This window comes from Pleurodeles waltl, chromosome 11 (genome assembly GCF_031143425.1).
Source record: "Pleurodeles waltl isolate 20211129_DDA chromosome 11, aPleWal1.hap1.20221129, whole genome shotgun sequence".
In the NCBI taxonomy this organism is placed as follows: Eukaryota; Metazoa; Chordata; class Amphibia; order Caudata; family Salamandridae; genus Pleurodeles; species Pleurodeles waltl.
In genome coordinates, this window is record NC_090450.1 from 33,489,852 (window position 1) to 33,502,477 (window position 12,626).

Here is a 12,626-nt window from a genome sequence, read left to right on the forward strand (position 1 = left end):
TGTTGTTATTACGTATTGTGGCACTGGGTCTTGGAAAGGCCGCCCTTTGTTTAAATTTATGTTGTTCCACCACAGAAGCGAGAGGTAAGTTTGGCGGTCTATTAACACCAGATCTAGAAGGTGACCCTGTGCTTGAGACCACTGTGATGCTAGGCATTGTTGTAAGGGCCTCATGTGCAGTCTTGCGTTTGGGACAATGGCTATGCATGAAGACATCATGCCTAGGAGTTGTAATACCATCTTTGCCTGTATCTTTTGTGTTGGATACATGCGTTGTATGATGGTGTTGAAATTTAGAATTCTTTGTGGACTTGGAGTGGCTACTCCCTTTGATGTGTCTATTATGGCTCCTAGGTATTGTTGTACCTTGCGCGGCAGAATGTTGGATTTTGTAAAGTTGACGGTGAACCCGAGTTTGAAGAGGGTTTGTATGATCTGATTTGTGTGATTTGAGCACTGTATGAACGAATGGGCCTTGAGTAGCCAGTCGTCCAAATATGGGAACACATGTATTTGCTGCCTTCTTATGTGTGCAGCGACTACCGCTAGACATTTGGTAAAGACTCTTGGTGCGGTTGTTAATCCGAAAGGCAGTACCTTGAATTGGTAATGTATTCCTTTGAATACAAACCTTAGGTATTTCCTGTGCGATGGGTGTATTGGTATATGGAAATAAGCATCCTTGAGGTCTAAAGTTGCCATGTAGTCGTGTAGTTTTAGCAATGGCAATACTTCTTGTAGTGTGACCATGTGGAAGTGGTCTGATTTGATGAAAGTGTTCACTACTCTGAGGTCTAGGATTGGTCTCAGTGTTTTGTCCTTCTTTGGTATCAGAAAGTACAGTGAGTAAACTCCTGTGTTTATTTGTGTGTTTGGCACTAATTCGATTGCATTCTTTTGCAATAGTGCCTGCACTTCTATCTCCAGGAGATTGGAATGGTGTGTTGTTAAATTTTGTGCTTTTGGTGGTATGTTTGGAGGGAATTGTAGAAATTCTATGCAATAACCATGTTGGATAATTGCTAGAACCCAAGTGTCTGTAGTGATTTTCTCCCATGCTTTGTAATAATGACCTATTCTTCCCCCCACTGGTGTTGTGTGGAGGGGGTGAGTGACATGTGAGTCACTGTTTAGTAGTAGGGGTTTTGGGGCTTTGAAATCTTCCTCTATTTCTAGGGAATTGCCCTCCTCTATATTGTCCCCGAAAACCTCCTCTATACTGTCCCTGGTAACTGGACGGTGTGGCTTGTGAGGTGCTGGCTTGTGTGCTTTGACCCCGAAACCCCCCTCGAAAGGGCGTTTTACGGAATGTGCTGTAAATCCCTCTGCTCTGCGGGGAGTAGAGTGCGCCCATGGCTTTGGCAGTGTCCGTATCTTTTTTGAGTTTCTCAATCGCTGTGTCCACTTCTGGACCGAACAGTTCTTTTTCATTAAAAGGCATATTGAGAACTGCTTGTTGAATCTCTGGTTTAAATCCAGACGTTCGGAGCCATGCATGCCTTCTGATAGTTACAGATGTATTAATTGTCCGTGCAGCTGTATCTGCAGCGTCCATGGAGGAGCGTATCTGGTTGTTGGAGATGGTCTGTCCCTCCTCAACCACTTGTTTTGCCCTATTTTGTAAGTCCTTGGGCAGATGTTCAATGAGATGTTGCATCTCGTCCCAGTGGGCTCTGTCATAGCGCGCAAGTAGTGCCTGGGAGTTCGCGATGCGCCACTGGTTTGCAGCTTGTGCTGCGACTCGTTTACCAGCTGCATCGAACTTGCGGCTTTCTTTATCTGGGGGTGGTGCATCTCCAGATGTGTGAGAGTTGGCCCTTTTCCTAGCTGCTCCTACAACGACAGAGTCTGGTGGCAGCTGTGTAGTGATGAAAACCGGGTCCGTAGGAGGCGGCTTATACTTTTTTTCCACCCTTGGTGTGATTGCCCTACTTTTGACCGGCTCCTTAAAGATGTCTTTTGCGTGCCGGAGCATACCAGGGAGCATAGGCAGGCTTTGGTATGAGCTGTGGGTGGAGGAGAGTGTGTTGAATAAAAAATCATCCTCGACCTGTTCTGAGTGGAGGCTTACGTGGTGAAATTGTGCTGCTCTAGCCACCACTTGAGAGTACGCAGTGCTGTCTTCTGGTGGAGATGGCTTTGTAGGGTATGCCTCCGGACTGTTATCTGACACTGGGGCGTCGTATAGGTCCCATGCGTCCTGATCTTGGTCACACTGGCTCATGGTGGTGTGAGCTGGGGAGTGTGATGGAGTTTGTGCTGGTGAAACGTTAATCACGGGCGGAGGAGAAGGTGGTGGTGTAACTCTTTTCACCACTTTTGGTTGTGGTGTTTGTTCCGTCTGGAACTCCAACCTTCTCTTTCTCCTAATGGGGGGAAGGGTGCTTATTTTTCCTGTCCCCTGCTGAATGAAGATACGCTTTTGCGTATGGTCCACATCAGTTGCTTGTAGCTCTTCCTCAAACCTATGCTTCTGCATTTGGGAGGTTAGCGAGTGCTCTTCTGTATAAGAGCCTGAAGCTGGGTCGCTTGCAGTTTGTTTCGGCATCGAAACTTTGTCTGCGTGTTTTTTCGGCTCCGAGGTGAATTTTTTCCTTTTCGGGGCCGAAACCTCTCGGCGTCGATCTGTTTCGGTGCCGCTGTCTCGGCGTCGAGCCGTGTCCACACCGGCATCTCGGTGTCGAGGCTTGTCTCCAGCACTTTCTCGGTCCCGAGAAGGCTGCGTGCCGGTGTCTCGACCGGAGTCGGACGATCTCTGCACTGTTTGGGCCTTTTTCGGTGCCGACGGTCGGTCACCGAATTTATGGGTCGAGCCATGGCCTGGTGGCAGTGGCGTCCCCTGGGCCTTGTAAATGTTCCTCTGAGTGGATTTCGACGTCTTACTCACGGTTTGTGTATCGTCGAATCCTTCGGAGTCTGAGTCTTGGATCGAGAAGGTACCTTCCTCTTCCTGTTCCTCGAACTCCCGTTGGGCTGTCGGTGCGGACGCCATCTGAAGTCTTCTGGCTCGACGGTCTCGGAGTGTTTTTCGGGACCGGAACGCACGACAGGCCTCGCAGGCGAATCGCTGTGCTCAGGTGACAGGCACAGGTTGCAGACCAAGTGTTGGTCTGTGTAGGGGTATTTATTGTGGCATTTGGGGCAGAAACGGAACGGGGTCCGTTCCATCGGCGTTCTTCAGCACGCGGTCGGGCCGACCAGGCCCCGACGGAGGATCGAAAAAAACTACCCCGAAGGGCACCGGAGCTCTTCGATCTTCGATGCGGTGTGGAATCTAAGTACGCCGATCCCGAACGCAACAATACCGACGAAAATCTTCCGAAATTAGCTAATTTTCCGTTCCGAAACTCGGAGCGACAGGAACACGTCCGAACCCGATGGCGGAAAAAAAACAATCGAAGATGGAGTCGACGCCCATGCGCAATGGAGACAAAAGGAGGAGTCACTCGGTCCCGTGACTCGAAAGACTTCTTCGAAGAAAAACAACTTGTAACACTCCGGCCCAACACCAGATGGCGAGCTATTGCAGAACATGCGTATCTACAGCGACAGATGCCATCGAACATGTGGTTTCTGGTTTGCAATCGCCACATTCTTCTCGTCCCACAATAGTGCCCACCAGGACCCAGCTGCTTACTTGGAAGTGGTCCGTATTGGTTTTAGCAGGCTAAAACCGTGATGGTATTTTCCCTTGATGGTCCCTTCATCCAGTATCCTCAGCTGGGACTCCACAGAAATATCCAAGGGAAGACCTTCTGCTCGAGCAGCCGTCTCAAGGGCATCGTGGCATGCTACATGATTCTGCAGAACAAAATCACAGTTAACCTGTCACGCTTGCATATAAAACGGCTCTTTAAATATACAGTTCTTAGAAAAGACATTTAAAAGCTCTGGTCTTTTCACCTGTGAAATGCTCACCTTCTACCAGACAGCAGGCCTGAGTTCAATTCACGGCTCCACATACCTCAAAGGTCTGTAACCCAAACGCGTCAGCATATAGAGAAGAGGGCTAAGGTGCATAAGATCCCTACAGATTTCATCCTACTACAGATAACCTTATTACACAGGGACACACAACACAACAGATATTCTTAAAGAGCAGCCCATGCCCTCTGATGCCAAGAGACCAGTTCAGAATATAGTCTGTAGGTATCTTCCCTTAATGCACCTGCCCAAAAATTGAGAGCAAAATGCAATTCCTAACCACTTCTGTTTGGGGCCACACATACCGGACAAGCATGATCCAGACATAGCAAGAGGCAGCAGAAAGGAGAGGTGCACTGCAGTGTTCAAGGATTTACTTACCAAGGTACGCACCTTCTCAGTCTCCACGTGGCCCAAAGTACCCTATAGCAATTAAGACCATGGCTAAAAGGCACATGAGGTAGCAGAGTCACTTCAAATTAATGGACGTATCTCACTGCGCTCTACTGTGGGCAATTACGCCGCCTTGAGGTGGCGAGTGAGAACCCACTCAATCCTCTTTTTTAAATTTATTTAGCTAAAGTGACCCTAAACCTTCCTTTCCTTTATTTATTAACCCTTCCTTTTAACTTCATGATTATCAACCGGAGAATATGTAATGAGCCGTGAAGGCGCGCAGGCAATGAAATGACTGAACATGTAGTGGCTGTGAAGCAGCAGGGGTCGTAGGGATGGTCCCCGAGTAACAGCTTTCACATACAAGCACCAGTAAATCCAATAGGTCTGCCTTACAATTTGAGGCAAACATACAATTTTAAAAAGCCTGCAGCAGTGAAACAAACATGATGGAGCAGAAGATGGGCACAGAGCCCCATCTATCTGCACAGAACACACCTTTCAGAGGTAGGCATACAATTGTGCCTCGAAGACTTTGCTAGAATTGAGGGCCGATGCTGGATTCAAGAGAAGGAATCCAAGCCTCAAGGGCCTGGACTGATGTCCCCAAGTGGGAATACTTAGTTTCTTTAGGGGTACATGCAGGAGGACTCTGCATTCAGAGTGCTCTAGATCAACTCCTTGAAGAAATAAATGAAAAACACACACTGACTTCCAATCCCTGTCATACAAACAGAACATAAAAGGCTTCGCTAACCCTTTGTTGATTTATCAGATATACTAGGACCCCAGGCTTTAATCAGTAACGCTAAAGATGCATAAATTGCCTAAAGTAACTAGCACATGGCTCCTACCAGCTCAACCCATAAGGGACTGGTCAAGACACAAGGACAATCTCAAACCGCTGCCTGAAAAGATAAGCAGGAAAGAATCCTTTAATGTGTCTGTTCAATAGACTTTAGTTTCCTAATAAAACACAAATCACAGATTCCATTGGTGACCAGAGAAGAATACATTTGTCCTCAGGACCAAGGTGGGAACCCTTGAGTTGAGAACCTCACAGCAAACAGCTGTGAACAAACCTGAGAGTGAAACACAAAAGGTACAAGCTTTAGTACATAAGGGATGCCTATCCAGTGACAAAGAGTCTACAACATGAGTACAAAACTTCACTGCTAGTCTACAATACCAGAACAAACTTTCAGAACTATACCACTGCTGCTGTGGCGCTAGTTCACAATAGTGTGTTCAGTGCAAAGGGTGTATGCCTCTGCCTGCTTGTGCCCATGCTCGAGTTAAGGTGCAATGCACGTGCTCATAAAACAGCAGCAAAGGGGGAATGATGAAAAGCCCACAAAACAGAGTAGTCCAGCACAAGTACAGGTGGAGTAAAGTGGGAGGACATGCGTCTCTAGATGGTGCAACATGTGTGGACATGGGCTGTTAATTTGTTTGGGTCTGTTTTAAATAGGTCACTCCTACTGAGGCGAAAGACCTATTTAGAGCATACCAAAAACTTAGTGGGCTTGGAGTCCGCCCATTGCGTTTCATTGGATGACTTTATTGTAACTCATTTGCACCTTCTTAATCAATTTCCTGCCTTACCTTCTTCAATATGTTTCTCCCCTGGAACATAGCCTTTGTACCATCCCTTTGATCTGATGGCTTGTATCCTTTCTTTCGCTCACAACCAGGGAACTACTTTTTTCTTTTTCTTTCTGAACTTCATTAGAGTACATGTTTTTTAGCTCCATCTGTTGTGTGCTTATCTTTCTCTCGTGTGCATCTTCCCCAACCCTCTGTCTGCTTACCCCCTGTGCTCTATGTTGCTCTCTGCCTCATGTGCTGCTATGCCCTTTCTCCCTGTTGCCTCCCCACCCACACCTCTCGCAGGTAATTCAATATTTTTATCTTACTGCACATTTTTGGATGGCCCATCAACTGCCCTTTGCTGCAGGGTGCTTCACTCCAACAAAAGAACCCTAAGCATTTCTTTATCAAGCCATCTAAGTGGCTTCCCCCATCTTAGATCAGTCAATTGAAGAACAAAAAAATAAAAAGAAAGGGAAATGGTATCTGAGTCTTTCTATAAGCATGTAAAGCGTGCGCCTACAACATGATGCAACCAGCGACAGCATGATAGGGCTTTTTTTTCCTGATGATTCTGTGGAGTATTGGCAAAAAGCAACAAAAAAGACAAAAGGTCCAGAAGGCAAGACCTTTTGGTTTTGCAAATGCTGGTTTTCATTATGAATCCTGGTAAACTGGGAGTGTTTCTCTGTACCCCATGAAGGAGGCGCTCAGATCACTACCCCGCTTACATCTTTTTATGTAAGATGTGCTCTGTCCTTACAGTATCTGTCCTGTTCACCAAACCCTAATATCTTTACGTTCACGTTGTCTCCTACCACACTAAAACAACCAGGTCCACCGGATACCTGCACGGCAAAAGGAACGGTTTTTCAACACTTGACACAAACATTATCTCAACATACCGAGCTCGTGATGGAATCCAATTTGTTAACTGGAGGAATGTAGGAGTGAGTGTAGGTTAGTGTAGGTAGGGGATACTAATCTTAAAAGGAAAAAAGCTGATCGAAATCAGAATATTGTGAGTTTACTGAAGAAGTAAACCACTTCAATACATAAACAAAACACTCCAGCAGGTCACTTCCAGCTCCCAGAACTAATTAATCTGTATGGAATATAAAAGTATAACAGAACTTTAAACAGTATCTGTGTGTGGCAAGTGAGTGCAGGCCTCGCAGATTATACAATGTAATATTGTGAAGGTATCTGAGAACTGATCAAAAACTTGTCATGGCCCTTAACTCCATCATGAACATACATTCAAATCTAAAATTCGGAATCACTGTGCAGATCAACAGATGTTGGCCTGGCGAATTTGGAACCAAATGTCTTTCTGGGTTCAGACGGCACCACTTACGCCAGGCATCTAAAACAGTCGTCTTTAAGGATGTTCCAACCATGGCAGAGAGTGGTGCTCCTGTGTGATCGAGAAGAAAAAAGTACTGCTCAAGTTGCAGAAATAGTACATTCACACATGTCTTTCGTGCAGTTATGTGGCATCAAACACACCAGGTAACGGGAGGAATGGTTGCAATATGTCTTACAAGGCCAACTGCTTGGGGTAGCATTCCAATCCATCATTCCTCTGCCCACCATGCCACAGCAGTTTGGCCGCAGCAATATGCAATTCACCCCGTTGCAACAGGAACAGTCCAGTCCGAGCTGCCAGGCAAAGTCCTCCCTCAACCAGAAGACAAGCAACCCAAGACCGGTTTTGCCCTGATTAGGATGCTTTAGATTGGTGTAGGTTGCTTCTAGTGTTATAGTGAGCGCGGGGCCCACATGTGGGCATACCCTTGTCACTTAGGGCGGTACAACAAACACATGAAAGGTGATGAGTAATGCTTGCAGTAAGTCGAACAATTGGCAATCGCTCGGGGTAGCATTCTAACCCATCATTATTTTGCCCACCTTGCCACCTCAGTTTAGGCAGCACATCAAACACACAGAAGGTTGCTTCAGTTCCGTTTATGAGAGAAAAGTGAGAAGCAGATCATCTTTATTGTACATCTAATCACTGATGACACGCACCCAGATGGAAACTACTCTATTGTTAGGTTCACTTCCAACGGTGTAAGTCAGAGGTCTGTACCCCTTACTTGTGAAACTGAAGACCAATGAAGAATGAGAGTCCTGTAATGCTGACATCAAGAAATAACCACTGACCATGACCTATTGTGAGAATGATCATTTGTGGGATGGGGAGTCGATGACAGCCAACCATTTGCTGTCTACTGAAGGCCAAATTACTAGGAAGTATAGAGACAACCGAAGTCTACTCTAACAAGGCTTGGGGAAATTGTTATCAGTCGCATTGGTACAGTGGGGAGAAGACATGGGAATCTGCCAATTCCATAATAAATGTTGCGGGTAGGGTGAGGTGGATCCTAGTTCCATCCTAACCATTCTGTATTAGTGCTTTAGTCAGTGTGGAGTAGCTTGAGCCTAAAGGCGTAAGGAGAAGGGCCATGGTACATCTACCACCTCTACCAAGGGACACACAGAATAATTTATGCCCCTGCATGAGCCAATGTTTCCCCTCTTGAACAGTCACCCTATGCCACAGCATTACTCCATTTATAAGCTAAACTAAGAACAGAATTAGGGACCTTGAAGTTAAATGCTAAAGGAATTAGGACAGAAAGTTTAGGGTAGTGGAAGAAAAAGGAGTAAGAAAGAAACAAAACTAGGAAGCCTAGGTACTTGGAAACCCCATCCGAGAGCTCCTAAGAAAATCTTCAGGCCTCTGCACGTTGGCCTGTCCTAGAAGTACAACTTGCATTCTCCCACTTGGCACTGCGACTTCGACAGTTAAACCTTAACCCCCGCTTGGGTATATAACCTTTCTATGGCTTTTTAGGAGGCTTTTTCACCAGCGTTCACCTCAAACATATGAACTTTCCTTGAGGGACGTCCCATTTTCAGGTAGTCAATGTTGGGTACACATCATGCCAAATCAAGCCATTTATGGGAGTCTTAAAAATATAATGACTCTAATCTAGGTCAGATCATGTGTGGACAGATCCATCTCAAACCATTCCCAGCATGATCTATCTTGAACAGCTTTGACAACAAAAGGAGGAAGTGATTGCTGGAATGCTTGAATGAATGTCAGACACTGAAATAAAAATAATTAGTAATATTTCTTACCTGCATTTCAGTCCTTCCCCTTTTAACTTATCTGTATCAGGGAGCGGCCACATGCAAATCAAACTCGGCTCCATCCATTATGGGACAGTCGAGTTGGACATGCCAGGCTAGGGCCCCTTCTTACGGGAACACTAGCAACTTCGGAGCAGTTGTGTCCTTATTTTGCCTCCTCAGAGATCAGCAGCCTGAGCTGCATGGCATAACATTTTTCGGCCCATATCTGGGCGTATCCAACCTTCCTAGGGACACTCAGACAGCACAAAGTGTGATAGGTAGAGACATTTAATTACGCTATCAAAATTGACTAACCTGAATACGGCCTAGAATAATCACGAGGGACTGAGATTCATTCAAACGTTCTACCAATTGGGCTTTTTGTTTTTCTTACCGACTCCTTAACTACAAGAGGTATGTAACAGACTAGGATCCTGAGGCTTACTATGCCACAGAACTTCAGCTGCACTTCACTGAGGATGGCCAAAAAAAGTCTGGAATCGGTTTGGAGTAGCATGTGATTCGCCTTAAGAAGGAAAGCGACCTGGGAGTTAGTGGTGGATTTCTGCACCTGGAGCAGAAATAAGACTGATTTTGGTATAGCTGCTCCCTGTCTAGATTTCAAGTGTGAGCACAAACAATGATCAGTAAGGTACACACTACTAGGGACTGAAATTAAGTTATGCATTTGATCCCTCAATTTCTTGTTCTGTTCGCTTTTCTCTTTACTAAATCCTTTCACCCGTAAATGTGTACAGCACCACAAGAGCTCACCCCTTTAGTATTGTAGATTTAAGGTATCATAGGTATCTTCCTCTCAAAGCTGTAAATGGAAATGGCTCCAGAAACCTTTGGCTTTAAAGACTATCTTCTTTAACTATACATCTTACAGGGTGTCCTCTGTTTCTTCATGATCTTGCCAGCTGATGTCTGCATTCCACTAACAGAATGCCATGCAGCCAGTACACTGCATTGTACTGCATCACAAAGTGGTGGTGCTTTGTCTCTCATACATCACCCTAAGATACAGAGGCAAGCTGATGGACATCAACTTACAATCTGATGTCCATTAACAGTCTAAATTACTACCCGTTTAGTGGCTGGAATAGCGGAGTATCGCAGGACGTTTGCTACATGTTAGATGACCCTGCCAGATGACTCCCTTTCAGAAGATATTGTGTCCTTTGGCCCAATCTGTAGCTGTATGAAAAGATATCATAGGGAATGAGTGTGATCATGAAAATATGGGTACCATCGTCCTTTCTTTCTCTGATTGTGGTGGCCTTTACGAGGTGTTGTCTGGACTCCCAACACCACCATGCATGATGGGCCTAAGAGTAAAAACAGTGTGTATCTCGAAGCAATTCAGATTAAGACGTATGCCCTGTAGTGGCTAAAAGCAATGCATTGATAGATACTTCAAGGGCGCCCCATCAGTATCCCATGTAGTCTTGCCACACATATGGCTGCAAACCATCTTTGTCTCTTTAGGGGTTCTGGGCCTGAAAAGGAACCATATCACGGTCACATCTATATGGTTTACAGCAGCTAAAGATCTCCTGCGTCTTGATCAGATACTAATATAGATGCAGTAATCTCTTACAGAAGTCATCCAGAAACTTTGCTTCTTTACTCAAAGGGTATAAAGTGAAGACAGGCCTTTCTTGTCTGAGGACTTCCCACACCATGTGTTTACTGTGCCTGTGGGAGAGATATCACACAGATAGATCAGTCTGTGTGGCTTCCCACCTACCAGTACAGTAAACAGTGTGGAATGCCCTTGCCCATTAAGCATGCGCTTCACTTCATATATAGAAAGCATCATCCCATGATGAAGGAGACAGACTGAATGAAGTTTATTCATGACCAACAAGACAGAAGTTGTGACATTAAGACCATCTGAGCTGAACAGATCCTTCATCACAGCTGGGAACAAGCAGAGAACTTGGAACAAGGAACACCACAGAGTTCAAATGTTCCTTAAAGGTATAACACTTCACATAGAACATGGCTGATCTTTCAGTCAACAAGAGACAGGCCGGATCTAGCTTGCCTATGTGAGTATAAGTCTGACCTACTGTCATCCTAAGCCACAACACAATAATATCCATGTGAGTATGGAAGACTGATTTTTGAAAGTTGATTCCCAGCTGATTCTTTGTCCCCATCCGTGCCTCCTCCAATCATCATCACTCTCATCATATGTGGAAATGGGCAATAGAACCACAGATGTGATGGTGCACATGCACACAATAGAACTTGGCTGCAGAGTATGGTGGAAGGGCATTCAGAACCAGTGACATAAGATGTGTCACCAGGATGTCTGTGATCAGAGGACAGAAAGAACAGAGGACAGAAAGAACAGGGGGCAGCCCCTGGGCAGAAGATGGCCTTTTGGCTGGGGTCACTGGCCGATGCCGAACCAAGCTTCAACCAGTGACACAACTGGTACCCATTGTCCGATAAGGCAATCTGATTCTTAATGCAGTCATTCATAATCTTTAAAACATTGAAGTTATACAAAATATACAACAGCTAAGGCATGCCGATATAGCAGGAAGCCTTGCTGGTTTACCAAAAAGGTATTACATAAATCAGTCTCTTTAAAGGCATCCATGATAAAGTCAGTGAATAAAAGGTCAAATTGTGATGACCCGAGATATATGTCAACTGGATGGAGAGACTAGCTCCATAAACTCATTGTCAAAAGCGTACCCAGAGCAGATTCAACCCATTGAGTGCTGCATATTTTGCATCTCAATCTGCTAAAAGGAAAGGTCAATCACCAGAGATTTTTTTAAGGAGTTGAAGTGGAAGCTATGTTCATCCTTCCCCCCTCTCCTCATTGCCCCATGGTTGGGCTTTACACTCCGACAGAAACAAGTGCAGAACCTCCTCCTGAGCAAATTTGGATACTGCCCATAGGTCTGGCAACTCCTGCACCGAGATGCCTTCTGATTCATGCGAGTAGGGTGCAACGGTGATGTATATATAGACTAAAATGCAAATACAATGAGAGGATTAAATAAAGTTTGTGTAAATATGCTTGGGATGGGTGAAATAGTCAAACGGGGTGTGTGTGGCCGACCTGATCTGTGGATTAGGTGCGGCTATACAAGTCTTCTGAGCTGTTGCACAGACTGTTTCCAGATTCTAGATACGCAGATGAAGGAGACATGCATTCAACTTTTTTGCACACACACAAAATCCACTGTAGCCACAGAGTCCATTGCCACCCAAAAGATGGTGCCCGTCTTTCTGGGTCCATCTGGATCCAGAATCTGCAACATTTGTGGACCCAACAAGTCTCTGATCAGAGACCTTGAGGAAAGCTGGCACAAAGGGAATGGATTACGAGCAGTGCCTCCTTCCACAGCCCATTGTGAAACAGGCGGCTAACTCCGGAACTTATTCCACTCAGGGTCCAATGGGTGCACTTGACATGTCTTCGTCTATTGAGCCAAAGACTTAAGGAAGTCTAGACATTCCCAAGTATAGTTTACTTTAAAGCACTTTACTTTTTCTTGAAAAATAAAATTTAAAAAAAGCCCCATACCTGGGAATTCCAGCAT

General features: G+C 45.4%; 1 protein-coding gene across 8 annotated transcripts in view; it reads right to left on the reverse strand.

The window, feature by feature from the left end:
• ABCC5 (ATP binding cassette subfamily C member 5) overlaps positions 1 to 12,626 on the reverse strand; it is a 254,811-nt gene that overhangs the window by 192,248 nt on the left and 49,937 nt on the right. For all 8 annotated transcript variants that reach the window (XR_011199339.1, XR_011199340.1, XM_069212924.1 and 5 more), the window contains exon 3: positions 3,638 to 3,801. Coding sequence is in view for 6 of the 8 variants with exons in the window: in XM_069212924.1 (XP_069069025.1) it covers positions 3,638 to 3,801 (164 nt within the window). In the remaining 2 variants the exon portion in view is untranslated. The remainder of the gene's footprint in view (positions 1 to 3,637; positions 3,802 to 12,626) is intronic.